The following is a 26,505-nucleotide window of genomic DNA, read 5'->3' as shown; positions in this document are numbered from 1 at the left end:
GGAGCCTTAATGGCTTCGCAAACATTCAGTTCATTTTCTGGTGATATCTGTCACAGCGTGCCTGTCAGTCTCATCCAGGCATTTGTTCCTGCATTTTTCTTCTTATTCCCAGTTTATTGTCTAATGAGCATGAACTTTTCTGCTAATTTATTTTTTCAACAGCAGTACTAGATATTGATTATTTTTCATAATCCTTATATAGGTTGTTTAGTTTCTTGTCTTGGTTTACGTTTTATTGGCAGAGATACTTGCTATCTTTAGACAAGGTTGTAGAACTTGAGATGAAAATAGCATCTCCTAGTTGAGTGCTTATTATGTGTAGGTCCCTGTAAGTATTTTGTCCCATTTGCTTCTCATCCAAGATGCATGATAGCTCTTAGTGCGTTTATTTGGCAGTGAGGCTTGGAATACTAGATGATGTCTCTCCACAATGCATGATTAGTAAGTGATGGAGTTAGGCTTTAAATTCCAATTTTTTATGTGAAGATCATTAATTATCTTAGAATAATATATTTATTTGTTTGCCTAAGAAGTATTATGCCATATGTGCTGGTAGTGAGCATGCATCTAATTCAGATGCTGCTTATTTTCTTACTCTAATCTGTTCAGCACTTGGCACAGAGCTACAGCATACAGGTGCTCAGAATGTGTTATCTGATTGCCATTTGAGCCCAGTGTGCACTTCCAAATCCTTTTCGATTTTCATTATGTAAAATCTGTTCATCTATGTGTAGAGGAATAATATTTGGACTATAAATTTGGCAGGTGTGGAATTTAAGTTTTCGCTCCCTTCTTTAGTAGAAAGCATTGATTGGTACTGCAGTATTGGGAATCCCCTAGATTTAAGTTGGATAAAGCATATTAAACTTTTAGCAAAGTGCCTGCATTCCTGCTGTGTTACTAATATGTGGGTTCCTTTCCAAGTGATGGCTCACATATAGTTAAAAGAGAGCAGGGATATCAGGAATCAGGTCTTACCTCTGGCAGCCTTGTGACTTTAATCAGGCCAGCTGACCTTTCTAGGACTGTCTGTCTTCATCTGCTAAAGGTGAGATTAAAGTCTTCAAGAGCCCTCAAACTCTCTTGTTCTTCGTTTGTTAAACTTTAAAATGGAGCTGCAGCCTATCTGTCACAGAGGCTGCATGGGCCTGAAAGAGACACTGTGGAAAGCAGGTAAAGTTTGCTTAATGTTATTAAGGCTTTCCCCCTCTCCTTTTATGCTAGGAAGTGCTTTGGACACTCAGAAGATTAAAACAAACATAGGAGGCAGGGTAAGTGACCAAGAGCCAGATAGACCCAGTCAGTTGTGGCTTCACTATTATGCGATCTAAAATTCCAGGCAAGTTGCTTAACTTACAATGAGTATATTAACCACATTTACCTCAAGGTTACTGAGCTAAATTGTAAAATTTCTGTCTATCTCCCTATCTATTTATGAGAGAGCATCTTGCTGTTTCTCAGGCTAATCTCAAACTCAAGTGGTCCTCCTGCTTCAGCCTCCCAAGTGCAGTGACTGTGGGCACACATGATTGCATCTGGCTTAAAATACTTTTAAAGTACTCAGCAGAGTGCCTAACAGAGTGGCCATTCAATAAATTTTGTGTACATGTTAACACATAAGGTGGGAGAGATGAATTAACTACCAGAAAAGGAAAAGAGTTAAAGATAATGAGGTAGGCCATCCGAAAAAAGGGAGGTAGGAAGAAGCCCCAGCACGTACTTCACATTTTGTTGAGGCCCTGTCATGGCAGCTCCCACTTCTTAGCTCATGTTTGCTTTGAAGCACTTATTTAGTAGCTAAGATAAACTGGATCTCTTATGACTGTTTTGTTCCTAGGGTTCCAGCATCAAGAATATTGATCGAGTCATTGACAGACCCTTGTCTTTTCTCTGACCAGATTATTTCCCTCTGTCCTTCCTCCTGAAAGCTATAAGACCTGGACAGTGCACACTGATATTTGTTTTTCTAAATAGTTTAATCCTGATGGTACAGTTAAGTAAGTGTGTGTCAGAGACAAAGACAGACACTATGGGCTATCTGGGAGCCATCAGTTGTCATGACTGTTCCTGTTTGTGGAACTGAATTCCTCTCGTGCACAATCTTGGATCTGAAGGTGACCAGTTGCTGGAGGAAGGGCAAACACGCAAATCCACTTTTTAGACCCACTGCTCACTTCCATTTGCTCTTTGGGAAAATCATGATAAAAACTATTCCAAGATTTTGTAACCTTCAGAAGTGGATGTAGCTAATTGGAGTTTAAAATATCTTAAGGGATTGGTGTTTAAAATGAAGTAAAGTCAGGAAATTTGCTTTCTCCTCCCAAGTGCATATTCCCAGATATGGCAGGACCAAGCAGAAGGTTATTTTCACACGTTGGGGAGTAACGTTCCATTCCAGACTCAAGTAGAGGTTTTCCACTTTTGGAAGTGCTGCTGAGGCTGTAATTATAAACTACAACCATCCTAGGATTAATTTTAAAGCAGTTCCTGAGATGAATTAAGATCTTGCAATAAAAATACCATATACAATCTGTCACATTATCTGTGGCCACTCTTCCCTGGACCAGCCTGGTTGATGAGAGTAACAGGTGACCAGAAGTTTATTGCTGAAGGAATGTTTAACGATGGTACTCTGAATTCAGCACTTATATGAGAATGGTGCCTGAAATTTGATCAAGATTTGAGTTTTATGTTCATTTATGCAAGAGCTACGTGACGCACAGGATTTCACTTTTTTCATTCTCACCTCCTCTCCTTCCATCTGGGTTTTTATTGTTGTCGTTGTCTTCCTTATGGAAAAAGCTAGGATGGCCTAGTCCTCATTCTCTGACTTCTCGCCTTCTACTTTGTCACTGTCCGTTTCCTTCTTCTCCCCTCTTTGCTTTCTTTACCAGGGCCTAATCCAGGCTGAATGACCGCAGCCTCCAGGGAAGCTTCGTGTTAGACTAGATAACCTTTAAGGTTTGGTCCACTCCTGAGAGTCTGTGGTACCACATCAGTGAACTCTTGTAACACCTCAAACATCAGAAAAAGGTGAGCCCTCAGCATCCAAAGTCACAGGATCCTGAGGCTGGTTGCAGTAAGAACAGGAAGTTGGGAAGAAAAAGCCAGTTTGGCCCACGACACATATAATTTTTGTAATTTGAATTACTAAAATAGGCACAAGCTCTCTAGTTCACCACAAATCTCATCAGCTCCTGTATATATATATATATATATATATATATATTTTTATAATTGATTCATTGAGATTATTTTTATTGCCTGTGCCAGCCCTGAAAATATTTGTTTGTGACCTCTGATTTAACTAATCCCCGATTCATGGACATTTTAGGTGACCTCCAGCTTTTGAATATTAATAAACATTGGTTTAATGAACATCTTTACATTGTATGTCCTTAGAATTAATTCCTGCAAGTATAATTGTTATGAATATTGTCAAATTTTCCTATTGTTTTTGGTGTGTGAATTGCCAGTTTGTTATTTATCTTTCATTGGTGTTCTTCCTGGTTTTTAGAAGTGGTGATCCAGTAATATTATGAACCTTTTAATAGATGATAAATGTATTTTCTCAGTTTGCTTTTACAGATAGAAAGTTTCTACTTTGGACTCTGAGTTTCAATATTTTTCTGCTTTCCAAACCTCTAGAAGGGAGCTGTGAACAGAATACCATATTGGTTTTGGCACTGACTTTAATGCATCTCAAATAGGCTGATTCTACAGAATTTGATCCACAGTACTTCTCTGAGTCTTGATGTCTTTTTGCCAAGCAAAATTGATTATTTCTAACCCAAAGGCCTTTAGTGCTGAAGTAAAGAGGGCCTCCTCAGCTGGTGGTAGATTATATAATTTGGCATCCAGGACAATGCTTTTTATTTTTCTCTCAAATTTTTTCCTATCCACGAGTTAGTCACCAGTGGTCCATGCCTCCTATTGCTTGGGGACTTTTTGGAGGGCAGATTCAGATCTTTTCTGTCCAAGTCCTAGTAATTGTATCTTGAAAATGTTTTTCTTTTTTTCCTGGTAATTTTCTAAGTGGGTATCTGAGGTCTTTCTTTAACAACTATTTCTAGCCTTCTCCTGTGTTGTGGCATTTAGCTGTGGGTTGAATTTGTTGTGCTGATGTATTTTCAGCCATGGGGATGCCTTGCTGTGTGGATTCTGCTTATAGCTTTAGTTAGAGGTGTTTTTAGTTCCTCTAATTTGACAGTTTCCCTGAATATCTAGTATCTTGCTTCATACCTCTTTTGTAATCACATGCTCCTAAATTATTAGAGCGTATTATTTTAAAGTAGATTTATCATTGAGTCTTGTTTTTCATTCAGGTTTATAGGCAGGGAGACAGAGTCTACACTGATGGAAGGCAGTGGTTAAAGCAGTCGGAGTCATTCTGTATGGGTCATAGCCCATCCTCTGCAGCTGCCATGTCACCTTCTAACCCTTATTTTCCTTATCTGTCGAACATGGATGAAATCACATAACAGGGCTGTAGTGAGTATGACATGAGACAATGTCTTTAAAGCACTTAAGAGTCTCTGGCTTTTGTAAGACTTGATAAGTGCTCTTTTTTTGTTGTTTATTTTTCTTTTTTAAGTGTTGGTTTGTTCTTCTAGGATGTTAAATTTTTTTTTCCTCCTAATTATAAAAAGATTATAGCCCCATTATAGAGTTTAGATATTGAAGAAAAGCTTAAAGAAGAAAATGTTTCCTATAATTCTACTACCCCCAGCAGTAATCATAATTTACATTTTAACATGTTTCCTTCCAGGTTTTTTTTATTTATATATTATTTTACACAACTGAGATCATTCTGCATGTGTAATATAGCTTTTTTTTTCACTTATCACATTTTGTTATGTCATTAAAATACATTTATAAAGTCATCATTTTTATGGTCACATAATAATCCATCACATTATTTTGATTGAGTTAATCATTCTCTTTATTTGGCATTTAGTTTTTGGAGCTTTTCTGGTTGGAGCTGGGTTGCTTTCAGATCACTCTCACTAAGCCAGGCTTTCTTCTTGGAGAGAAGTTTAAAGGCTGAGGCTTCATGTTTGCTTTTGTTGTTGTTGTTTGCCTGTTGAAATGAGTGTGAACGAAACCAGAATTTTAGCCATCCCTGCACTCTCTCAAACTTAACCACCACCTTTCTGGACAGTCTCCATGCTTGTTTGCTTTTTTAATCTTTTTGGATCAATTTCTTCTTCTAATTCTGTGCTAGAAGAAGGATGAATGGAGATTATGATTAGTATTTAGGTCTCCAACTCGACTGTGCCATGTGAATGCCCAGGAGCTAGCCAGAATAAACACCAGTTGCATGTTAATAGATCCTTAGTTTCTGGTAAAAAGACTAACCTAGATTGTTCTTGACAGGGCACAATATTTTTGTTTCAGCTTCTTATTTTTCCTGTAAAGCCAGGTTTAAAGTATGTTGAGACTGAATTCATTTGTACTTTGGAATATAATGAGGTCTTATACTTTTTACTTTCAGAAAACCAGCCAAAACCAGCAGTCTGGAAAAGACATATGTATCCAAAATTGCCAGGGAAACCTGCTGTGTAGATATGCTTTCTGAGAAACCACATGGCAAATGAATGTCCTCTTTGTCTCAGAACACAGTAGCCTGGTTCTGCTGGTGAATCATACTAGCTTGTTTGAGCTTGAATTTTTAACACAGTTTTTTAAATAGCAATGAGAGCAAGACTTTAAATGCTTGTAGCTGGTGACCTCAGGAGGTTGCTTGAAACAATATGGATCTGTATGAGTTGACAATGTTTTTCACTTCCTTGGTTTGATTCTGAGACTGCCTGATCTGCAGATACTTGGCAACCATCTCCTTTAAAGTTTGTTCTTAATGCCATATTCTCTGATGTTGAAATACAGGATAATTTTTATTTTTTAATACATAGTTAGCCAGAGGCTGAGTCCAGACTGGCTCAGAAATGGATCCTAAGAACCACAAACAATTATCTTGGCACCTTGGGTCTGAGGAAAGCCTGTTCCACAGTCACTTCCATGTGGCTTCATGGGAAGCACAGGTAACAAATGGGCGTATGTCTTGAATCCCTAGAAGCCATTGTCCCCCTCAGTTAGCAATACTGGTCCAACACTGTATCAGTCAGAGAATGAGAGGCTTTAAGGATTAAAAGGGGCTTTAAGGGACATGTGTTCCAACTCCTGCCACATTTCCAATAGGCATCATGCAGTGTTTTCTTGACAACCTCTGATCCTTTCTGAGAAGAGGCAGAATTCCATAAGCTAGGAATTAGTCCATATCACTGCTCAAAATTTCTGTCTGAAGATAACAGCATTTCAAAACTGTAGCCAAAATTTGCAAGCACTTTTGCCTATGAAATTTTGATTATTTCTCACAAACTTTACAGGTTAGCTGAAATTAGCTCAATTTTCCATTTGTACAGATGGAGAAAGTCACAATCTCTTGCCCCTACACTTAGCATTATGGTAACGAAGCTTGAGTAAAATTTGCCATCCTTGTGCTGCTCAGCATATGGGTTTTGTTGGTGTCTTTGCACTTCATCTTCTATTTAGCTAAGATCATGAGTGTGAAAGCACCACGTAGTAGATGTTGGGTGATGTCTCGTTAAAAATGCAGACTCCAGACTCAGAAACAGATTCCATTTTTGTCTCTACCATGTGCTGTGTAACCTCAGATGAATTGGATTATGTAATTCTTCAAACCTGAAATTCCTCATCTGTAGAATCAGATTAATAATTTTAGCTGTAAGATCTGGTAAAGAGAAAATGAAATTAATACATGTGAAACACTTCATATATGACCAGCTATAATGAATATTTAATAAATATTAAATATAATTCTTTTATTATTGTTCTTGTTATCATTCCTAATCACCATACAGCAAAGCTCTTGAGTCCTTCCCTCTTACAGGGCAATTCTGGCAGGGCTTGTGCTTCTCTTTAGTCCTGTCTTTATAATTCTTTTTCCTCTCTGTAGGACTACCCTGGTGGTCATTTTACCTGATCACTGAGAATAACAGTGTTAGTTAACATCATGAGAAGGGCTAGGGCTGGGGGTGCACACAGTGTCTGGACCCCAGCAGCCCACTCTCTCACAGGAGGAAATTTCGGGAGTTAATCTCAGTATTTGGCCATGTTGTCAGAACTGGAAGTTGGGAGTTAACTATTTCCTTCTAGGGAAAACACCTTGCTCAATACTATCACGTTTGTCTCTCTGTTTTGAGATTGTTTCGTTCCCCTATGGCTCTGTCATTTGAATACATGTTTTTAGTAATTTAGTTCATTTTGTTCTTATAGTCCAGATTTCTTAGTTCTTGGTCTTGTTTAGTTTCATTCTAGATTAATCTAGGTTTCAATCCCCCATAGGAATTTTGATTTCATCTAAGTTTTTTAATAAGTATTGTATTTAATAAGTATTAAATACTTATTTTTAATAAGTATTTAATAAGTATTTTTTTTTAAGTTTTTAATATGTATTGGCATATAGTTTTAGACTTTAAAATGTACAGTATCTGGTGTAAGAGATGTTATATGGCTCAGTGATAGAATCCTTACATAGTGTATACAAGGCCCTGGGTTCAATCCCTAGCACTGCAAAAATAAAATAAAATTGCCATATCTATTTTGCTTTTCATTTCTAGTATTTATTATTCTTTTTTGTTTAAGTCAGACTTACCAAAGGTTTTACAATTTTTTTAAGCTAAAATCAGCTTTTGGTTTTGTCAGTCCTTAGTATTGAGCATTAGCTTTTGAATTCATTATGTTTTTATCTTGTAGCATTTCTTTCTACTTTTTATGAGTTTATTCTGATTATTTTCTTCACTGAACAATTGAGCTTATTCATTTTCAGCTTCTCATATGTGCATTTAAGGCTATAAAATTCCTTTTAATAATACTTTAACTATCATCCACAGTTTTTTATAATGGAGGGATTTTTTTGTTGTTAAAGTCAGATTCATTGAAGTTTAATTTATATCATGAAATTTGTTCCATTTAAGTATACAGTTTGGTAAGTTTTGACAGAGATATACTGTTTTGTAAATACCACCATAATCAAATATTAGAACATTTTTGTCATCCCGAAAAGTTCCTTTGTGCCTGTTTTTATCACTAGTTTTGTCCTAAGATGTCATATGAATGAAATCATATTGTCTATAACCTTTTGTGTTCTTTTATTTCATTGTTTTGAGATTCATTTGTGTTTTTGCACACACTTGGAGTTTGTTCATTTTTATTGATGAGTAACTTTAATTCTATGACTCTACCAGAATTTGTCTTTTCACCACTTATTTTCAGTGGGAGAAAATGATAGTACTTTAATTCTGTGCCAGAACTGTAAATATACATATTAGACTATTGTGATTTAAAATTAATCTTGGCATTTTTCAAACTTAATTTTTATTTGGGGTTTGGCATTTTAGAAGTCTTTTCATTGCTGAGGAAGCATGTGCTCATGTGTGTTCACTTATACCCTTCCTCCCTGTGGGAGTCTGGATTTGTTCAGGAGGTAGAAACCAGAGTTGGTTAAACAGGGGATGTTCATATAAAGAAGTATTTCCTATAAGAAAAGGATGCCCCAGAGCACATACAGAAGGGGATACTGGACACTCAGAGGCAGTAAACTAGTAACTGGTACACTCTTCCTGTTCTTTTAACAAAGAAATGCTATTGTCATAAATAGTAATAACTTTATATATATGCAGATAGAAAGGAAAAGAATTTACAAAAATTAGAACTTACAACTTCAGGTAACAAAGAATAGGTTTATAGACACATGAATATTATATTAATCATGAATTTTACCTTCCCGCAGGACCTATCTGTGATATATATAAAGCAGGGTATTGTCACTTTTCCCCGCTCTCCTATTTATTGTAGATTCCAATTTGTAAGCCAGACCGCAGATGAGAGGCAGTTTCTTTCTTTAAAATGCTTGCCCATTTTAGAAAACATTTGGGATGCACATTTTAAAGAATGGGTTTGCACCAGAGAAGCTAAATGTTTTTGACCTTGAGCCTAGATGAATTTACTGCTAGAAATATGATGAGCATACTTTCTGTACTGAAAAACTAGGACACATTCTTTATAAAGAATTTTTTTTTGGTTTGTGTATTTATGCACATTTGAAAAGTATTACCATGGCATAAATTAAGTCACATTTGATTATATCAATTAAACATTTGGAAAAGAATAAAGAACTATGCCAAAATATCTAAGGGATAGCAGATTAATGCTTTTGTAGAATAAGAATTTTTAAAAAGTCTTTTTCAAACACTCTAAAACAAGAAAAATCAAAGAAAAAATGTAAAAATTCATATGTAAAAGTTGGGTTTTTCTGGTAGGACTGAAAATCGTATATATACACACAAACACCGTCTATCTAGTCCTAATTTATGTTTTCGACACTACAGGAGTTTGGCCCCAAGACTTTATGATCACTGACCTGCCTTGCAGAAAACTTGTTCGCTTTTATTGCAGAATTCTGCACTACCCCCATCCCCACCCCAAAGGATTTTTTTTTTTTTTTTTTTAAGGAGGGGACATATTTAGGTTATGAATCTCTGACTCTTGGTTACATGGGAGTTCCGAACCTACTGTAGAGCTTATAGAGTTTTATATACTTTACAGAAAGTGTTACTTACATGCAAGTTTACCCAGTTTAAGATAGCCAAAATTGTAAAACTTCAGCACTATAAAATAACTTAAGTTTTTATTTACATTCTTGACTAGTCTTCTATAAACCTTTTGTTCTTGTAGTTTATTTAAAGTTGGCTGGTATTTATTTTGAAGATACCTTCTAAGACTATAGCTATTAAATAAAGTGAAATCAATTTGTATTTTAGCTTTCAGATTTTGCTTGGGGCTCTTTGGGCTTCTGTTACTTGGCAGGAAGTAAGAGAAGCAGCCTGACCTTTCTGGTCTCTTGGAAATTTCCAGCCCAAGAGAGTGTACAGAGGCACGAAGCTTGCAGGGATTCTTACGTGATTAGCCAGCTCTTTTCCTAAATTATTAAGTTACATTAAAACAGCAGCTTGGTGCGCTTGGTGTTTTAGGTTTTCATATCTTTTGAAAGATTAATATCCCTACAAATGATGAGACTTTTGATTTCTCTGTTTAGTGTTTCCAAATACCAGGAGCATCACGTTCTGCTCTCTTCTTGTTTTCTACCCTCTTTAGGCAGTTATTCTAAGAGGTTTAATGTGTGTTAACTAACTTCCTGAAGGTTTTCCTCTCACAGTTTGGCTTCCTTAAGTGTGAAATTTATACACCAGTTTAGAACTACTCTTAAAATAGAATTTTTCTTTAAGAGCAGTCATAAGCAAATAGGACTAGAGTGAATTTTATGTTCATTTTTTTCTTGTAACTTAATTACTTTCAGGTTACTGGATGAGTTGTTCATTCTCATTTTGGAATGCATTGGTCAGTTTTGAGTAATTGACATTTGCTTATTTAATGAACTTAGGCTTGTGTATCAGTTACATACTTTCAAAGCTTCTGAAAAGCCCAGTGTCTTCCTAGTGCTTGGGGGAACACAGTAAAAAGACTCGTTTTTCAGTAAAGACTTAGATTAGGATACATTTCTTTTTAAATATTTGTTGGAAACACTTTTGCTGGTCTGTTTCTCTGAGAATATATTAGATGTACTCTGTATTCTCATAGCACCCACTTTTTGCAAAGGCAAAGGCGTGAGGGTTGAGAGAGGAGTTGAAGTCTGAGCTGGGCTGGAGGGTCGGGTGGGCATTCCCCTAACAGAACACAGTTACCCAGGAGAAGCATGGCAGCGTGAAGAAAACATGGACCTGAGAGAGTTTTGAATAGATGTATTCGTAATACTGGCATTTAAATGGGTTCACTGGTTTTTTTCATTTCCTTAACCTGGTTTTATTAGTTGTCTGTGTCTCAAGTGTGATAGTTACTAAAATAACAAAATTTGCATTTATTTTTTAAAAACACTAAAATTCAGACCATTTCCTGAATTAAAGGAACTACAATAAATATAAAAAATAAAGTTAAAAAAAGTATAAGGTCCTTCTCTCAGAGACTGTGACCATAAGGACTCTCCCTTCTCTCAGTTCCTGTAGCATGTGTTGCTTTGTCATGGATTTGGTTGGACTTTGCAGAAAGAGCCACTGGGACTCATACCCTGCCTCATTTACTTACAAACAGACCATGGGCAGATTCCCGCATTTCTCTAGCCCTGTTTCCCGTCTCTGTAACAGGGGAATGAGGATGTTTTGAGGGTTACGTGAGATCATGTATGGATTGTGCCGAGTGCAGCATCTGGAGCAGTGCATTTAATTACTGGCTGTTTACCGTCATCGCCCCAGTAAATGACACTTTAGGCTCTAGCTTGTCTTCATGATTTTACTGCCCTCCTTCTCTCCACTTCTAGCATGAAGGGAGTCTACCTTATGCTTTTTGTTCCATCCCCACCCCGTTCACTCACATTTCTCTGTCCCCTTACCCACTCCAGGCCTAGCACAGGGGAGCGGACTCTGGCTGCATCTCTTGCATTTTATAGATGCTTAGCAATGCAAGGCCTTGGGGAATAGTCATAGTCCATCTTCTGCTTCAGTAACAGAGTAACTGGATAATTTGTAAAGTCATAGATTTATTTGGCTCATGGTTGTGAAGGCTGGAAAATCTAAGAGCATGCCACCAGCTCTACCAAGAGCCTTCACACTCTGTCATAACCTGATAGAAGGGCAGGTTAGCACTCACACAAGACAAAAAGAAAATCAGACTGAATGCATCCTTTTCATCAAGAGCTCAGTCCCATGGTGACAGCATGAATCGGTTCTTGAGGGCAGGGCTCTCGGGACTCCCCTCAGAATCCCATCACAACACCAGTTACGTTCACCTGAATCTTGGAGGGACATTAAACCATGACAGGGATCCATTTTTCTTTTGTCTTTGCAGGTATGAAAGTCCCTGATAGGTTCTTACTCTGGAGTCAAGGTCATAGGAAAATATCTGGGTTTGGTCAAAACATACTACTTTTGGTCAAAGGCTTTTATAAAACTCACAGAACAAAAATAAGACAAAAGAGGTGCATTGTGATTTTCAAAATAAGTTCATCCCAGAACAGAGTTGGAGTAAATTCTAGCATGTGGAAGTACTACTTCAAAAATTAATTTTGTCATGTAAATTTAAGAATGATTTTTAGATAACCACAGATAACAGTATGCAAGTAATATGCTTTATACTATAGCAAAACCCCATTATTTAAAGAAAAAAACTTCTTATGTTTTTATTTCTGCCATTTAAACAACTGTACCCGCTTCCCCCTTTCCCCTAACATGGTATAATACTGCACCTCGGGTAGGTGTTTGAGGCTCTGTGAACATGGTCTTCCCATTGTTTGAGCCCAGTCTTTTAAGAGACCCATGTCAGAGTTCTTGCCATTACATAGTCATATTTCCTTGTTTTACTTAGGCTTATGATCTGTATGTCATTCCAGTCTTCTAGGTAAATATTTTGTATTCATGCAGTCATGTTTTCTTTGGTTTAGAATTATGATAACAGGAATTCCAAGTGTTGATTCAAAGTGATTGTAAACTCAAAATGGGATTGAAATAGTCATTAACTGATAATAGTTTTGGTACTTTTCCTATTGGAGAAGCATTAAAAAGACTCATGGGGGACTGATGAAAGCATAATTTGGCATGACTATAATTTGAATCAAAGGAAATCTATCATTAAAATTCTCACAAATTAAAAAAAATTCTCACAAATTCATTTAATAAGGAAAAAATTCTTTTGAAATTGAAATTGATGGTGTGGTATGTGTGGTGCACACAAATTTTGATTTAATTCTCAGCATCCTTGATTCTCTGCTTGACTGTCTTCTCTTCCCATGAGAAATTACTGCATCACCGGAGAATGTCATCTTGCTAGAGTTACCTCTCTTGCTCCTGTAGAGCCAAGTTCATCAAGACAGGGCATATATGTTTGGTGGAACTAAATCAATGCCTAGATGCCTTTGGCTGATGTTCATATGCTTCTCTATTGCACTTTGACCCAGCTTTCCAGTGGCTGGTGTGGAGGGTATGGAATGACATTCTGGTGCCTTCATTTGACTTTTTAGATTCTATGAGGCTTCCCTATTGTGATACTAAATTCCAAGGGTGTATTGTTTCCTCATTCTTAGCCATAATAAAGCATCACCTGTGACAGGGGATTGGTCTGACTTACCCATCCAGAAAGGATAATGTGTTTGAGAAATCTTGCTTGTAACACCAGAGCCAAAAATGGTATGTATGAAATTTAAGTTTGTCCTTAAAAACTTCAGCAAGTTTCTCCTGGACAGTTTTAGGGACATCTCAAACACCCTTTGCACAGTGGACTTCTGTGGTGAGTTTATCTCAGTAGAGTAACAGAACTGTGAAATAGGTCTAAACCCTGTACCCTGGTTGTGGACCAGACCTGTTTGTTCACTGTGGGGCTTGTTGCCAAGGGAGGATGAAGCTGTGCTATACATTCTCACGTGTTTAGTTTAGCTTGGTCTGCTGATTGAAGATAGGTTAATTGTCAGTGTGATTCCTAGGAATTATCTCTTATGATGAAACATCAGCCAGTGCTCCTGAGTTGGTCTCTGGGCAAGTCATGCAACGACATTGACATGGTGTGATTCGGAATTTCAGGGTTGCTTAAGGCTATTCGTGAAAAAAATCAGTTTCCATCAGCTTCTTTAGTACTCCTGATTCTGGGATCTGAAGATTTTGCTGTGGTCTGGCCCAGAGGAAATAAGCCAGATTGATCTGATTTGGGGTTTCTTACACAGAGTTCACTGGAGACACCTCTCTGTGTGTGGTCTGTGTCCTACACCATATTTTTACTGAGCTCATCTTAGAGCAATGACAGTCACTGTTTATATTACATCCTCCATTTTCTAAAAGAAGATTTAAGGTGGTAGCTCCCATCTATCCACTTCCTTTCTGGTGTGCATCCAGCTCTGTGGTATGTAATTTACCAGTTCCTCTAATCTGCATAGCTTCCCTTGTGGGACAAATACTGTTGTCCTCTATAAAAAATGAGGAAACTGAGGCACATACTAGATGACTTTCCCAGTGGCATCCATCTAAAAAGGCAACACTCAAATCCAATGCTCTTGCCTCTCTAGCATAGCGCTTCTCTGGTAAGGATCTTGCTTTTTATGTTGCCTAGCAGTGTTCCTGGACTAGTGTAGTTGCCAGTAAAATGGTTGGTTTTGATTTGAATGTTCAGCCACCTTGAATTGAGTGACTGCACATCAGAGGCATGCTGTTCATATCAAAGGAACTTTGGTATTTTTATAAGAAGAAAGGCAGCAAAGTAGGCAGCATACCGTTTTACAGATGAGGAAACTAAATTCCAGAGAGGTCAAATGACTTGCCTAAAGTCACCCATCATTACTAGTGGCAACATTTTTTTAATGTGAGGGCCACGTAACATGTTTAATGTAAGTTCACAATTCTGCCAGCCTTCTACATTTTTTCACTAACCTCATTTCCAGAACCCTTCAGGTCTGTTCCAGTTACTTGTTGAATCACTTTGGGCCAGTTATTTGCCCACTCTTATCCTCACTGACCTCATTTGTAAAAGGTGATCCTAGTACCCCCCTTACAGAAACATGAAATGAAATAATGCAGACAAGCCACTTAATTCAGTGCCTAACTCGTGGCCACTGCTGAAGTCATTAACATTTCTTCCATGTGTATGTGTAAGTGGTAAGTCAGCGTTGTATCCTGCTAAAGTGAGGGTGAGACTGAATTCTAGACTAAAGTAACTGTCTGCTTTAAGATACAGCACGTTTCCAGAGACCACATCTTTTCGGATACACCTCTTCTGCATGCACATTTGCTGTCTGCACCTGCTCAGGCCACAGACGTGGCTTTCGCAGACATGAGACATTGACTGTAAAGGCAGCGACAGGTGAAGAGCTCTGTGTTTATTAGGCAGCAGGGAGCACTTGCCTAGAACACCAGCGCTGCCTGTCACACTCGGAGCCCACCCTTTCCCACGCCGCTAGGACTCCTGTTGGTTAGTCTATAGGTGGTCTGGAAATTGTAAATACCTAGGATGAAAAGGCTCATTTTAGCTTCTCCCTCTGGAACGTGACCTCTCCGAGGAAGGTGCCAGAAAAGCCTGCGCGTGGTCTGTTCTCTTCAGCATAGCACCTTCAGCAGTGACCCTGTGGCGCTGGGGTGACCTTTCATTGTGTCTCGTCTAGAAGAACCATGTCTCTCATTCTTTTTATTGTCTCATTCTTTCCAGGGTGTATCTCTTTTGAAGTTCTTTCCTGAGTAAGAAATTAAACTGGCACACCCTTTAGAAATGACTGCCCCAGGACTGGAGACCTGGTCACCATCACCAGTACAAAAGGGTTAACTAACACCAGAAGGGTTAGTTAAGTGAGCAGAAGTTTTCTTTGATTCCAAAAGAGTGCTGAAGGGATCACTTTTAAGGCTCCTGAAGAACAGAAATGTCCCGCCTGTGGTACACTGAGTCCTCTCAGCACCTTGCCCACTGCCGCACTGGGCGTGGCGGTGCTCAGTGTAAGCCTGCTCCACGGCTGTCAGTGGGTCTCATAATTGTTTGACTAGAAATGAAAGGAATTTTATTCATCCACTCCTTGAAACCAGTATTATGTCTAATAATAAACATAGTTAATAAGAGATAAGGTCATTCTTTTCCCCTCATAGAACTTACATTTTAGTAAGAGAAACAAGTAAAATAAATAAAAATGATTACAAGATGTATGATTGTTTTGAAGGAAATAAACAGAGGAGGCAACCTTTCCAGATAAGACAATGAGAAGAGGCTTACTCGTGACCCCTGAGGAGCTACTGTCTGAGCCAAAACCTAAAGGATAAAGAGTGGAGCAGGAGCCAGCCAAGCAAAAGGGTCAGCTCTAGGCCATTGAGGCTGTAAAAGGTGTGGCTAGAGGACCTAAGCAAAGGGGAGAGGGGCAGATAAGGATGTCAGAGGAACAGTGGGGACCAGAGGTGCCAGACCTTTGTAGCCCTTGGCTTTGGTAAAGGTAGGTGTTTGTTGCTGGGAGGTGAAGGTGGCTTGGACTGAAGGGCTAGAGATGGGGACAGAAAACATGGTTGGGTTTGAGTTGTATTAGTATTTCAGAGATGAGATGGAAAGGGCTGCTGAAGCTTGGTTGTGGGCAGGAGGGTGGTAAGGGAAAGGGAAGGATCAGAAATGGTTTTGAGCACCTGAGAAGATGGCAGTACCTGACGTGGGGAAGACTAGGAAGTAGAGAGAAGTTTGGGGGTGGCCTGGGAGTGTAGGTCAGCTGAAGAGCCCTTGCCTAGCATGCATGAGACCCTGTCTTCCATCCCCGCCACCACCAAAAAAAAAATCTGGAGATGAGGGAGAGTTGGGACTAAAGAGTTTTGTCTTGCATGTACGTTGTATATTTCCATGAGATACTAGGAACTGAGGTACTCTGAGCATTCTGATCTGAACACGTGTCTGGGGTTGGAGGAGAACTCTGGGCTAGAATCATGAATGTGGGGGCTATTGCATAGAGAGGATGTTTAAATCCTAAGGGATGCTAAATTGTGAATTCCCTCACCTAGTGAAAATAGCTCAAGCTTCCTACATGACTGGTAGGAAGAGAATTTGTTCTTTTAGGATGCTGGCTATAGAAAAACTAGAACTACAGCTTGCAAGGTAGCTACATGAAATTTATTTATGTCACCAAGGACTGGGAAGGTGAAATGCTACATTTGGTGCCATAAAATCATTGTCTGAGCTTGTTTTTCAGAAAAATCCATATCTAAATGGTGTGACCAAGTCATCAGCAGTGCCTGGCTCAATGTTCAAAAAGGTCAGGTGTAACTTAAGCCCCAAGGGCCTTAGGGCAGCTGTAAATTAGAGCTGAAGAGTAGGTGACATGGAGCAAAGGTGTTGCCCCCTGATTAGCATCAAGGACATCAAAACTACCTAGAAATTAGAAACCTAGAAGCCTTTGACCAGAGACAATCAGCAATTAGTTTATGAGGATTTTGCTAAAAGAATAATAAGAAAGAGGAGGTAGAATCATGCTTATCAAATTTGAGGATTTATTAGAAACACCTGAGTAACATCTTTAAAATGTAGTCTTATACCTCACCTCCCAGGGAATCCAATTAAGTTGGTGTCCCAGGCTTGTTTGGTGCCCAGGACTTTGTGTTTCTAACTAACGATTCTGGACAGACGATCCATAAATAATATGTGAGAAACACAGACTCTTATAGAGGGGAAGCAGGCCTGTGGGCACGGGGGGCTTGCAGGGCAAGTTGGAATGCCAGTGCAGTTTCACTCTTTACCTTTCATCCTGTGATGGATGAAAGGCAGTCGGTCTCAGTTCCCAGCCCCGCTTCCTTCACTGTTTGTTTTGTCTTTTTCCAAAGCAAAATCACATTCTAGGGTGAGAATAATTTGCTGATTTACTATGTTTATTTATTTTGTCTCCCCTCACTGGAGCATACGCTTCACACAGGCAGCGATCTTTGCATTTTCTTCCGTTTTGTTTCACTGCAGTGTCCTATGTGCCTGGAACAGTGCCTGGCCCATTCTAAGAATTAAGTGAACATTTGATATATGGATGGATGAAAAATATTTTGTTAAACCATACGGGAATTAATGGATGTTGTGGGAAGGTACTAGCCCTTAGGCATTGTTTTTTTTAATTAATTAATTTACTTATTTTCAGTTGTTGGTAGGCCTTTATTTCGTTCATTTATTTATATGTGGTGCTGAGACTTGAACCCAGTGCCTCACACATGTGAGGCAAGTACTCTACCACTGAGCCACAACCTCAGTCCCCCTTAGGCATTGTTAGCACAAAATAAAGTAGAATGTTTTCTTTTTCACTTGGTTGATTATGCTTGAATCAGAGGTTTTAGGAACAGTTTGTCATGAAAGATTAATTAAAAACTTTCCAATAATAAATTAATTACAGTAATAACAACAGTGATAACCACAATTTATGGAATTCTTGCTATTTGCCAAACACACTGTAGGAAGTTCTGAGCTAAGAATGCTATGCCCTTTATCTCATCTAAGTCTCACTACAGTCCAAGGATGCAGAATTAGGATTGTCTGTTTTCCAGAGAAGACTGAGGCTCAAGAGGCAAACTTACTTCTTCGGGGTTACACAGCCAGTACAGATTGAGGATCTGTGATTCTAAAGATTAAGTTCTTAGCTACTAGTAACATTGAGTATCAGGTTTGGCATCTTCTCTCTTTGCAGAAGGTGGCGAAGATCTAAAAGGTAAGGCAAGCATCACTCTTTGGGGTATCGTGGACCAAGAACATCAACCTCCAAGGTGGTATAAAACCACAGACTGGAAAGAAAACTGTATTTTTTTTCTTTTTCAGCTCAACTTTCCAGCATTTCCACATATTCTAAAATCTTTCCATTCTCACATTATAAAGAATCTTTCGTCCTTAACTGTTAGCTTTTCTCACTTCTCAGACAACCTCCCCGAAGTTGGCCAAGGAAAATTCCTGTGGTGACAGGTCACACTATACCATTTCTAGGGAGGCCACTGTAACACTCATTCACACCCCACCCCATAAGGAAGGCTGGGCAGAAAGGGCCTCCTTCACCCACCTTCTGTAATACTTTCCTGTTGAGGCCTCAGGAAGGGGCGAGGGAGATGATGATTTTTATAAATGTGAGCACAACAGATCTCTTGTGAGACTTGGGTGAGCCTTTGAGTTCTGGAAACACTGTACCTATTAAACCAAGTCATGAGCAACAGAATGAAGTATCACCACCCACTGTGGATAATGTGGGCATTCATCCGCACCCCTGCAGCCTTGCTGGGAGTCAGTCAGCACTCCGCACACATGGCAGCACATCTCACTTAATTCCTCACTCTACACATGACAAGGCATCATGTCCCCCTTCTGTAGCTGAGGAAGGCCTAAAGATAAAGTCTTGTGGCATTTGCAAGAGGAAGAGCCATGTTCTAAACACAGGTTGAGTTGTAAGACCTGCAGGCACTGGTTAGGAGCATGAACTCTGGAGCCACACTGCTTGGGTTTGAATCTTGACCTTGCCACTTACTAGCTGGGAGATGTTGGGCAGGACCCTTAGCCACCCTTTTCCTTGGCTTATTCATCTGTAACATGGGATAATAATGTTCGCATATCATTTGTTACAAGGGTTAAATGAATCAGTGCATGTGAAGTGCTTGGTGTCTGGCACATAGAAAGCAATATAAAAGTGCTGGCCATTATTAATTTATATATCAAGTCTTTTTATTCCTTTAGATGGAAACTTGATCTCAAAAGTTTCGGGTTTTTTCTAACCCCTCACCCAAAGACAGTCTTCTGTATGCTCAAGAGTCCTGTGTAGATGATCTATATGTAGCACTTAGAAGCGTCCCTGGCATCTACTTAGCCCCCAATAAATGTGAGTGGTGATTAGCATGCGGTGCCAAGACACTGTGGGAAGGCAGAGGTGTGGGAAGAGCATCCCACCTAGGTCAGCACCATCCTCGGGCGTGGACCAAGAGAGACAGGCACCGTCCAGGTGCTCCTCTCGCGGAAGCAGCAACTGGGATGCAGCCATTATTTCACACAACAGTAACAGCAAGTTTCTATAATTTTAATGCCCTAACAAGGCAAATGTACATTTTACTAATTTAAAGGATAGAGAAGATGAAAGTACCATTCACTGAGTTCCTGGTCAGGACACATTAAGTATAAAAGATTAGTACTAAATGCTTTTCCAGGGATAAATTGTCCCAGAACGGCTTTGTGGCGTGCCATTCATTGGAATCAATTGTCACTGTCCAGCCACCAGTACCTTATACTACAGTATAGTATTCTCCTCCTATCTCCCTTTCTTCTGGGAATGCCAACCTTCTCTGCCATCCTGCCATGGGCCTAGGCTTTGTCATGACAATATTCTTCACTTCTCTTCTAGCTTAAGACTTGGACAGTGGAGGACCTTCAGAAGAGGCTCTTGGCCCTTGATCCCATGATGGAGCAGGAGATTGAAGAGATCCGGCAAAAGTATCAGTCCAAGCGGCAGCCAATCCTGGATGCCATTGAGGCTAAGAAGAGGCGGCAGCAAAACTTCTGAGTGCGGCGGTACCCAGGCGAATTCTGGATTGCTCATCTCACGTTCGTTAGCCAGCACTTCTGCTCTGTCATTTCTCCACAGCACCTCTGTGAACTCAGGAACGTGCGCCGTGGGAAGGGCTGCTCGACGGTCATCCTGCCACCTTGATGAGTGCATTTACATTGGTCAGGTATACTATTTAAAAGGATTTGTATTGGCGCTTTTAACTCAGAGTTTTAAACCCTAGAAACCAGAGACTCCAGTTAAGTTATAGCTGGGAAAGTTTTATGTTGTCTTTTTGTTTTTCTTTTCCGAATAGCTTTTGATTGTTCTTTCTAGAAGACTTTTTTAAAACATATAAATATGCACATATATATAAATTATAAAGATTCCCCACTCAGTGTGGTGGCATCTCTGTACAGGTACAGTTTTGAACAGTTTTGCATCTTTTCTGTAAGATTATGGTACTGTGGAACATGAGGACAGAGGACTCCAGGAGGCTGTGGGGGATCACTGACTCCCAGCAGCCAGCCTGACCCTTTGCAGGACTGCATTTAAAAATTAGGCTTGGGATGGTGCTTGCACCATGGTTGCAGCCTTGAGCAGTCATCACTGGCTTCTGGAGCTATTGGTGATGTCCAGGGAAGCCTTGAAGATTTGTGTTTGTTCTTTGAGTCCCAGGAGAAGCCTGGCATCTTCTTTGCAAATCGGCCTTTGCTGTTTCAACGCCTTTCATCCATCTCCACTTTCCCAACTGCCTAAAGTCACATCACAGATACTGCCAGTGCCTTAAGAGGAGACGTGATCCAATGAAGGGACAAGACTACCGGAATTCTTAGTGAATGTGGGGATGTATTCAGTCCACAAAGGGAAAGGGTTTTTGAAGTTCTCATTGTTCGTGTGAAAAATCACTTCTGTGATGTTTTGCTCTGCCTTCCTTATAGACAGGAATAGAGGGCATTACTTTTATGATCCACAAATGTGTGACTTTTTTTTTCTTTTACTGTTAAGGGTTCTGAAAAAGACAAATGAATACCAGATTAAAATTTGTTCTTCAGGAGGCTTAATCCACACACATAAAATGCCATATGGAACCATAGAGATCATCTAGTCTGACACTGTTGTATAGATGGGAAAACTGAGGCTTTGAGAGGAAAGTGACATGGCCAACATCACAGCCCACGTTAGAGTGAGAGAAGGAATTGAAACTCAGGGCTCCTCTCCTGGGCCACTGAACTGAGCAGCCCCTTCCCTGAGGAAAGAGACTTGTGTCAGTCTTGATTAAGGAAATCATGTCAACAGAAACTAGCTCTTCTTGCCTTGCCTCTTCGGTAGGTAACCTGGATGTGAAGAGAGTCCTCAGAGGGGCCACGTCGTTTAGTCTCAGCAAGTGCATGAGCTCTGCACCATCTGCCAGTAGCAGACCAGCACCATGGAGGCAGACTTAGGGCCAGAAGCAGGTCGGAGGGCTTTTCAAAAGACAGCATGGAGCTGTCCTGCAGCTTTGGCTCAAAGCCACATTTACTCACACAGCAAGCATAAGACAGTTGAGAAAGACAAATATCTTTTTGTCTTCTGATATTTCTTCTTCCCTCAGGGAAGCCATGACTGAGTTGCACCTAAGGATACTGTAATTTGATTCCATAATTGCTTTTGCTCCTTGGACCTGAGAATCAATGGAAAGGCAGAGAATGTTCCTCCTCTGTGACTGGCTTCTGTTCTTTGCACTTAAGCAAGTTTTAAAAAATGCAAGAGGCAGTTGGTCTTCAAGGCTTGGCCAGTGCCGCAGCTATGTGGCAGATGTAGAAAAATAGAGGGCAATTTGAAGATCTTGCTGGAATTACATTTGTTGACCACCTGTTGTATGCCAGGTACTGAGCTAGATTAATTAAGTTCCAAATTTCACAGTAATCCCATAGATGAAGTATTTTATCTCCATTTCATAGAAGAAGAAATGGGTTTGCAGAGAAAGATTCCTTCCCTTAGCAGTACAGCTAGTAAGTGGTAGAATCAGGATTCATAGCATCACTCTGTGGTACTAATATTTACAGGGAAAGGGAAAGTCATGAGTCTGATTACAAAGAAGTGACCATGTTTTGCACAGACTCTAAGTGGCATTTTTAAGTTGGAAACCAGCTGAACTCATAGTCAAGTCTGACAGCCAAGTAAGTTTTAAAAACCAAAATATTGTATTAATTAACAGTTCTGCCTCAATCTTTTTCCACTTTAAACAAAGAACTTTGAGGTTGATTAGACAGGAGGAGAAAGCCTGTTTTTTCCTTTACTAAACAAAGTCCCAGAAAAGGAAAGCTCAGTGTTTTTTTTTCTCATAAATATTCTTGGGCCATAAACCTTGATCTACGGTTTGTTTCAAGTAACACATGGACACCCACATGTCCTACAAAGTCACCATTGGTCAGAGTCAGTATGTTTTGGATCAGAGTAATTTCCTGGGGTGTTTGTTTTCTAGTGACAGAAACAGCAGGAGCAAGTCCTAGTCATTTTTTCCTTGAATGCTAAGTTGAGAATACTTCAGCTCGCTTCCAGTGGACTTGAGTATTTACAAATCAAGCTTCACGGGACTCTGAGACTCTCAGAAAAACCATGGCCCTACACCTAATTGCATCTTTAAAATATCTCATATTCTTTAGAAATATCTAAATTGTTTCCCATTAGTAAATTTGAAACACATTTTTTTTTGCGGTACTGGGGATTGAACTCAGGGCCTTGTGCTTGTGAGGCAAGCATTCTACCAACTGAGCTATCTCCCCAGCCCACTTGAAACACATTTCTATCTTTATTTCTTGTTTATCCCTGTCCCCAATCATCATTTGAATGGATGAGAATTTGGCTCACTGGGGGTGAGAAGAGGGTTGGTGGGTGAATAGACATATGGACTGATGGCTGAAGCAATTTAAGAGCTGTAATCTTGACTCCTCAAAACTATAGACTCCAATCCGAGAAACATTTATTTAGCACCTACAGGTGCCAGAAATGTATTATGCCATTTAGAACTCAGCAGCCCTGGGACTGTCAGGGATGAGATGGCGCCATTTCTTTATAGCCTACAAATTTTTTAAAAGGCTGATAATTACAGAATATTTTTAACAACTTTACACTAATAAATTCAACAATTAAAATGAAATGGACAGATTCCTGGAAAAATGCAAAATGCTTAAGTTCACTCAAGAAGAAATAGATAATCTGACTAGCCATCTTCCAAAACTTAAAAACTTTGAGAGAGATAGGTATCATGTCCCTTGTTCTACAGATGAGGAAACAGGCTGAGAGGGAAAGTCTGTTGCTCACGTTCATGTCACTGGAATATAGCAGAGCCAGGATTCAAGCCCAGATCCTCTGCCTCTTGCTCTTGTGCCCTTCTAACATACCATGTTGCCTCTGAAGATTGCAGCTCCTTATTTATGAGGAAATTGTTCCTGCCCACTTCAGACTCCTCACCTCATCGGACCCCGCCCCATCTTTCTTAAGCACTGTGTCTATGTCTTCATCAGGTATTCATTGTCTTTGGAATTCACATTTTTATTTGTGTTTGGGGGGAAAAAATCTCTTCCACCAGCTTGCACTTGGACCAACTTAGGGGACAAAGAGGCTTAAATGCTGTTGCTGATATACAATTTTAAAATGTGAAGTTTGTAGCTTTAATTTTTTGTAATATAAACTTATAACACTGGCTTAATTGCTGACTTGAAATGCTATTTTGTAAGGTTTGGATGTAAATAATCATGTTGAGGTCAGCAGTTTGTATATGTATGAGATAGTTTCCTCCACTGCCGCCCCCCCCCTTTGTTTTTGTTTTATTTTTGTATTTTTAATTTGAGATGCTTACCGTGTGCTTTTATGTTAGAATTGTTTTCCCGCCTTTCTTCTTCCTACATCTTGTTTTAAATAAACTGTCCTTGGGACCACAGACTGTCATCTTTTTAAAAATGACATCTTCCATACATGCCTGCATAATGGCGTTGTGAACCCTTGGGACACTGACTTTGTTGGGTGCAGATGCTGGGATCCAGCATTGGGGGAGAGGTAGGTAACTTCCTTTGGGCACCTCCTGTGTGCTAGGGACAGAGCTAGTTGTCAAGGATATAAAGATGTACAAAACAAAGTTCTTGCAGAGCAGCCGGGGAGTCAGTCAAGCACAAAACCACACGAGAACTACTGCGGCTCACTTCACTCCCCGAAATATTAAGTGTACTTTCCTTACTGTCACCATGCTTGACGACCGATATTCTCTGTTGGTCAGATTGAGAATCTAAGACCAGAAGGAGAGGAGGGATTAAGTAAATTAACACTTATGAAGCACTTACTGTGTGACAGACACAATGCCGAGTCTTTTTAGATTACTTCACCTTGTTCTTGCAGTATGTCCACTGGGGAACAATGAGGGGCCCTACCAGCATTTAATGGGCAGAGGCAGGTTTGCAGTGTCGTACAGTGCATCCTGGGAAACAGTCCTGCACAGCATCCAAATGTTATTTTGATGAAAAACATCTGAGACTCATTTACAACTAAACAAAAAGAGTACATTTTATGTGATCTTACTGCTAATTTTCCAAGAACCACGTAGAAATGAAGACACTTGTAATTCCTTTTGTTTGGAGCTTTGCCAAGAGTTGTTATCCATTTCAGAAAGTCATATCATCAAAAGCAACAATGCTTGTGATTTTTGAGTCACCAGTGCAAGACAACACACCAAGATTGGTTTAGGTTTGTAAATGTTATATTCACAGAGATTCTACATAATGTAAACAAATAGTGATGACTTCATGAAATGATAATATGCTATAATTATAAAAAAGAGGGTGACAAGATTGAGAGTAATGTGTGTGCTTGTGTGCATGTGTAGGGAGAGAGCTTTACACAGAGGGATCTAGGCAGTCTTGTGAGAGACGGCACTTCAAGGGAAACCTAAAAGGCAAGAAGGGACCAGCAGGTGGAAGAACTGGAAGATGTGCATTCTGGGCCAAGGGAACAGTGAAAGCAAAGGCCCTGAGGCAAGGACAAAAGTTGACTTGCTGGGAGAATGGAAGGATGGTCCCAGACGCTACCTGAAACAGTGTATGAGGTAGGTGAAAGGTGGTCATGGGAAGGGGTGTGGGTGTTGCTTCCCATGAGGAGGAGAGACTTCAGAGGGTTGTGAGCAAGGAACTGGCTTGATCAGATCATACTCTTAAAACTGTGCCTTGGGCTGGGGGTAGTTTAGGAAGTAGGCGACTTGCTTAGCATGTGCAGGGTCCTGGGGTTAAATCCCCAGTAGTGCAAAACAAACAAAAACTGTATGAGATAGTGCTTTAACCTTAAGGATCGGGAATGTGATTTTTTAGTTCTGGGGATTGAACTCGGGCACTTTACCACATCCCTGATTCTTTTTTTTTTTTTTTTTTTGTGTGTGTGTGTGTGTGTGTGTGTGTGTGTGTGTGTGCTTGGAATTGAACCTAGGGCCTTGTGCATTGCAAGGCAAGCACTCTACCAACTGAGCTGTATCCCCAGGACCCCCCGCTAATCCTTTTTTTTTTTTTTTTAAATTTCTTAAGACACAGTCTCACTAAGTTGTTGAGGCTAGCCTTAAACTTGCAACTCACCTTCCTCAGCCTCCTTTTAGTCACTGGGATTATAGGCATGTGCTACTGCACCCAGCGGGGTGCTATCACTACATACCTGCCCTAATAGCCAAAATAAAAGTGATAGAAATGCTGTGTTCGCCGGGCATGGTGGCACACACTAGTAATCCCAGTGGCTTCAGAGGCTAAAGCAAGAGGATTTTGAGTTCAAAAGCCAGCCTCAGCAATGGCATGGTGCTGAGCAACTCGGTAAGACCCTATCTCTCAAAGAAACGACAAAATAAGGCTGGGGATATGGTTCAGTGGTCAAGTGCCCCTGAGTTCAATCTCAGGTACCAAAGGGGAAAATTTAAAAAAAGCATTGGCTGTGTTGGTGAGATGTGGAGCAACTGAACTCTACATTACTGGTAAGCACACATGTGACCCGGCAGTTCCTCCCTGAGGTCATTCCCCAACAGAAATGTACATTTACTTTTACAGAAAGACATACACAAGCATGTTCACAGAGCATTATTCATCATTTTGCCACACTGGAAACCATCCAGATGCCCAGGAACAACAGAGTGGATAAATTACATAAATACATACACAGTACTGTGTAACACTGAGAATGAGTTAACTAATGTAGCTACTATGGCAATAAGCAAAGACAACCAAATGAGAAAAGCAAAGACTAATTTTTCTGAGCCTACTATATCAAGGGGGTCAGCCACTGTTCTTGTATTTGGCAGAGACTCAAATGCAGGCAGAGAAGTGGGGAAACTACAGTGGGAAAAAGGGAAGGTGCCAGGTGTGCCCTGATCACATGCTGTTGGCATGGGAAAGCTGCAGGCAGGCTACCTAGAAGCAGGATGCTCTGTGATAGGTGAGGGG

At 39.9% G+C, this 26,505-nt stretch overlaps 1 protein-coding gene across 1 annotated transcript in view; it reads left to right on the top strand.

Annotated features, from left to right (window-relative positions):
* Positions 1–23,981, top strand: part of Stk4 (serine/threonine kinase 4) — a 93,484-nt gene extending 69,503 nt beyond the window's left edge. The window contains exon 11 of the mRNA XM_047541029.1: positions 19,916–23,981. Coding sequence (XP_047396985.1) covers positions 19,916–20,074 — 159 coding nt within the window. The 3' untranslated portion in view covers positions 20,075–23,981. The remainder of the gene's footprint in view (positions 1–19,915) is intronic.
* Positions 23,982–26,505: the final 2,524 nt, after the last annotated feature.

The sequence above is a fragment of the Sciurus carolinensis genome, chromosome 2, assembly GCF_902686445.1.
Source record: "Sciurus carolinensis chromosome 2, mSciCar1.2, whole genome shotgun sequence".
NCBI classification, from domain to species: Eukaryota; Metazoa; Chordata; class Mammalia; order Rodentia; family Sciuridae; genus Sciurus; species Sciurus carolinensis.
Note: the sequence above shows the minus strand (reverse complement) of the source record. Positions and strands in the feature narration are given on the sequence as shown.